General features: G+C 43.8%; 1 protein-coding gene across 4 annotated transcripts in view; it reads left to right on the top strand.

The window, feature by feature from the left end:
- NCAPG2 (non-SMC condensin II complex subunit G2) overlaps window positions 1-4,754 on the top strand; it is a 45,821-nt gene that overhangs the window by 15,609 nt on the left and 25,458 nt on the right. For all 4 annotated transcript variants that reach the window (XM_011380595.2, XM_023523597.1, XM_023523599.1 and 1 more), the window contains 2 exons: window positions 705-884; window positions 1,929-2,081. In XM_011380595.2, coding sequence (XP_011378897.1) covers window positions 705-884; window positions 1,929-2,081 — 333 coding nt within the window. The remainder of the gene's footprint in view (window positions 1-704; window positions 885-1,928; window positions 2,082-4,754) is intronic.

Below are 4,754 nucleotides of genomic sequence, written 5' to 3'. Positions count from 1 at the left end.
TACATTGTGACTGGTCAGTGCTGTCCGTTCTCTTGCCAGCCGTCCCTCCTCCTTGCTCTCTTTTCCTCCTCGCTGTTCTTGTTGTTGAGGGAGCCAGGCTGCGCCTTCGTTTCCCACAGTCCGGCTTCTGCAGAACCTGCAGCATCAGTGTGCTCCTTTGCCCTTTGTGTTCTCTGTAAATCAATAGTTAAATATCAAGTTGCTGAGAGTCACGTTTTTGTGGGGGTCTTGTGTATTTCCATCGGGAGTACATGATGTCTTGACTCTGTTTTATTAGCAACCACCGATGACCATTGTCTGGGTTGTCATTGTAAGTGGAATTACTTTATTCTGGGCTTTGTGCATTTCAGGACTTTGGGAATTCAAGTTAGTGGCTTCTGTAGGCTGTGTCCAGTAGCGTCCACCAGGATCTCTGCACAGCCCTCTGAATGGTGGAGCCGGCTTTGGGGGCTCTGTTGTCAGCAGAGCCCCGTGGATGGGATTGGCAAACAAGGCACCACAGGTGCCTGCACTGTCCTCTTTAAATACTCAGCTGTGCAAATGATAAATGATCAGAGACCCAGGAGTCTGCACATGGCTGGTATTTCTAAAGCTTCCAATATCTGTTAAGTTGCGAATGCCCAAAGTGCTAATGGGTGAAGCAGATCTTGATACAGAGGGAAAGGATATAAGATTTTTAAGGCTTTTTTCCTTCTTTCTTATAGAGCCTTTTGGAAGATCCTTATCCGATGGTCCGTTCTACAGGGATACTCGGTGTTTGTAAAATAACTTCCAAATACTGGGAGATGATGCCTCCCACCATTCTCATTGACCTCCTCAAGAAGGTAACTGGGGAACTGGCATTTGATACAAGCTCGGCCGATGTGCGCTGTTCTGTCTTTAAGGTAAGATTTAAAATGACATAAGCAATTTTTATTTATTGTAGAAAAGTTAGAAAACCCAGAGAAAGGAAAACTTAAAAATCACCGGTCATCCTGCACAGATACAGCACTATTGACGTTTTATTGTATATACAAAGTAAGGTTTTATAGACTAAATTGAAAGTGTTTTCTACAAAAAATACCTACTAGAAATAGTTTTTAGTGTGTGGGGGGGAGTGAGCACAGCATTTTAGAATAGGAGCTGTATGTATTTAAAAATTTTTTAAAATTATTGTACATTAAAGCTGACTTTTCTGGCATAGTATACGTACTTTTAGTAAGAACCTCTGCCGTCATCTAGTTTCAGCAGTCAGGACACATCCAGTCTTGTTTCTTCTGTACCCCCAGCCATTGTCTCCCATGCTTACTTTGAAGCAAATCCCAGACACTGTATCAGTTCATGCATTTAAATATGATCTTTAAAGTATAAACTCTCTTAAAAAAAAAAAAAAATCCCTTTCCTAATAACTGGAAAGAGGAGGCGGCGGAGTGCATCAGATCTTCTGACAAGCCTGAGTAAGTCGCTTGGCCCTGCCACTGGCACGAGCGTGGAGACAGCATATGGGGTATGGGTCCGACAGGCTTGGGGGCCCTGTGCCTTCTGGGTTTCACGTGGGATCAAGTTGGGAGGTACAGAAAACGAATGTACAAAAGGGTTCTGGGACTGAGGCTTTGGAGCCCACCCCACCCGCTGTTCTGTGTTCCCTTCTACCCTAAAACCTCTGAAACCTACTGAGAATAAGCATTGAAACATCGTTTTATGACTGCTCGAGTCTTGTGTGAATGAAATGATGGAGGAACTGATTATCAGTCATTGAAACTATACTAATTCATTAAACATATGCTTTTTATATGAAACAGAGAAAAGTGTTATTTTCTGGAGGTATGTTTATTTCACTAGCCGTTTTAGTAAAGGAGGAACTCAAGTGTTTTCTTACCTGAATTTTCTAAACTGAACTCTTTTTTTGTTTATGTTCTAATTTTGAACTGTTACCTTTTTCCTTGTAGTGTCTGCCGATACTTTTGGATAACAAATTAAGCCACCCGTTACTAGAACAGCTCTTGCCAGCAGTAAAATACAGTCTCCATGACAATTCAGAGAAAGTGAGAGTGGCTTTTGTTGATATGCTGCTGAAAGTTAAAGCCGTGAGGGCTGCTAAGGTAAGGTCCACAGGATCTTTCTCAATAAGACACAGAATAAGTGAGTACATTGTTACCATCAACAACAAAAAAAAACAAAACGGTTTTAATTCCAAGAGTTTTAGTAATCACAGTTTGAACTAATTGATGTCTGGTATAGTCTACCAATTGTTACTGTCAAAATTTTGCTTGTTTTATGATTCGTTGAAGTTTCTAGAAATATCAATTTGTTTTTTTTTTTGTTTTTTTTGAAAGACAATGTAAGCACCTACCTTAAGTTTTATTTTTGTTATAGACGTGAAAGGATTTTTTTAGAAATATTTAAATGCTTGGCACATAGTAAGCAATTAAACATTGCTTGGAGAAATGTTGAACAGGCGATTCCACATCCCCCGCATCTTATAGAAGGGAGCACAGAGGCAGTCGTTTGACTGACGGTCATGTACGTGCGACGTCCCTCTTTAACTATAGTTGTTTAGCTTTTGTTAGCTAAATGTTAGTTATAACATCCTTAACTTCCTTAGTATTTGTGAGTTTTCTTCCTCCACATGATACTTTTCTGAAATTTACTTTAAATACTGCTTTTTCACGGCCCGGGATTTGGTAGCAGGCTGACACCCCCGTCAGTACGGGGTCAGCTGCTCAGGCCTGTGGCGTGTTGGTGCAGCGAGGCAATGCTGTGTGAACATGAAATAGGACGAGCTCACGTGGAGTAACCGCCAGGACAGAGTGAACGCAAGTGTCGTTGCGTGTAGTGTGCCGCCAGCTGTATAAAACGAGGCCACACGTACAGATTTGCTCAGACACACACACAATATCCCTGGAAGGAAGCAAGAAATGAGGGACGGTCACCTGCGTGGGAGGGATTGCGTGTCTGGGGAGGCCTCATCACTGCATCGGATATGTATTGTTTTATGCATTTTGAATTTCAAACTGTGAATTTTTTTTATATTTAAAAAATATTTTGTGTGACCTACGTAGTAAGAACATCCATGTCACCCCTAGTCTCAACTGCCTCAGTACTTTTGTTGAAAATCAGCTGACTGTGGACTTGCTGCGTCCCGTTCATCTGTCGTTTCTTGCTAGGCCAGGCGGCACTGCCCAGGTGGCTTTTCAGGAAGGCTGGTCGTGTGAGCCCTGTCCTCCAGCCCTGTTCTTTCAGAGTTCTGTGGCTGGCGTAGGTCCTTCGCATTTCTATATAGATTTTAGGATTAGCATGTCAATTTCAACCAAAAAGCTGGTTGCAGTTTTGAATGAATTTATTATAGCAGCCTATTAAAATGGTAGTTCTGAATCTGAAATGGGAATTTTTGGCTTAGTATTGTGCTCGAACTGTAAACCTGCTTGCAAAAGATTATTGAAATGACGGCTGCTGAGGAAATGGAGAGAGCATTTGTTTTCCCTTTGTTAGTGGGTCCACCCAAGAGAATGGGAGAGACAGGTAGGACAGGGACAGCAGTTCTGTGCTGGGGAGCGCGGACTTAGTGTTTTGGTGAGGGGCTTCTTTCATCTTAACCCTTAGCTCTGCAAAGATGAGGCAGAGCGTGGCTAAGCAGTGAGGTCTCTGCAAAGGCTTTTGATGGGCACAGACGCCGATTCTTGAAAATCTGGGTCGGATTGGTGGATGTGTGGAGAGGCAGCTAACGGGATGTGGGTGGCCGATTGTCCACCAGGTCGGAGTGACGTGGCAACGTGCTGCTGTCAGGCGCTGGTCGTGCTTGGGTGCTTGTGGACATGGTTGCGCAGTTGTGGGTCTCTTGCATCCAGTATTAGAGCCGGAATGCGAGTTGCCTTTTCTCTTTATTTCCTTTGTAAGCCGTGATAGGACTGAGCTCAGAGAGGCTGGTGCCGTGTTTGATTCTCAGAGGCCTCGGGCAGAGTGACTGGTACGTAGTAGATGATCGAAGGGGTTCAGGGCAGAGGTGGGCCCTGGAAGGAGGCGGGAGACTCAGGTAGAGTTCTGTGTGTGGGCTCTTTGTTCTAAGGGTTGGGGTAACATACTGATGAGAAATGTCCAGTTGAAAATACTGGAAAGAATGACCGTTAACAGCCAGGTCCTTGAGAAAGAGATACCGGTGATGGTAGCCCATTACACAGGTGAGGAAACTGTTTGGAGGGTAAGTATTTGCACAGAACTACTAGCTGATAATGACTGAGACGGGAATTGAACACTTCACCATTAGTCTGTTGTGATATTTTCCTCTTATCTTGAATTTCTTGCTTAGAAGTTTGGCCCTTTTACTGTGGGCAGTGGACAACTTTGATGCTTTTGAGCAGAGGGCCAGTAAGACACTTCTGATCTATGCGGTTCCCCGGCAGCAGTGAGGTGGGCTGGAGGAAGCCACGTGGTCACCTAGGCAGACTGGCACTGAGAGGGTGGGTGGGTGTGCCTGCAAGAGGGTGCCACTGCGGACCCTCTGTCTGGGTGGCCTTGGGCATTCCCGAGGGAGATGGGGATCCACTTTAGCTTTCTATGTCGAAACCATTGTAAAATTTCTAATTCACTTGTCACATTAATGGGCCGAAAGTTAAGGTGTCTTAGGAAATTTTTAAATGATTAGACTGATAAACACAGCTCTCATTTGAGTTTACTGTGCAACAAGCACGGTGCTAATTAATTATAATTACCCCCCAGCAACCTTATACCTAGGAACGTTATCCATCAGTGCTTTTTAAAACATGGATTTATTAATT

Source organism: Pteropus vampyrus, unplaced genomic scaffold (genome assembly GCF_000151845.1).
Source record: "Pteropus vampyrus isolate Shadow unplaced genomic scaffold, Pvam_2.0 Scaffold396, whole genome shotgun sequence".
Classification (NCBI taxonomy): Eukaryota; Metazoa; Chordata; class Mammalia; order Chiroptera; family Pteropodidae; genus Pteropus; species Pteropus vampyrus.
Note: the sequence above shows the minus strand (reverse complement) of the source record. Positions and strands in the feature narration are given on the sequence as shown.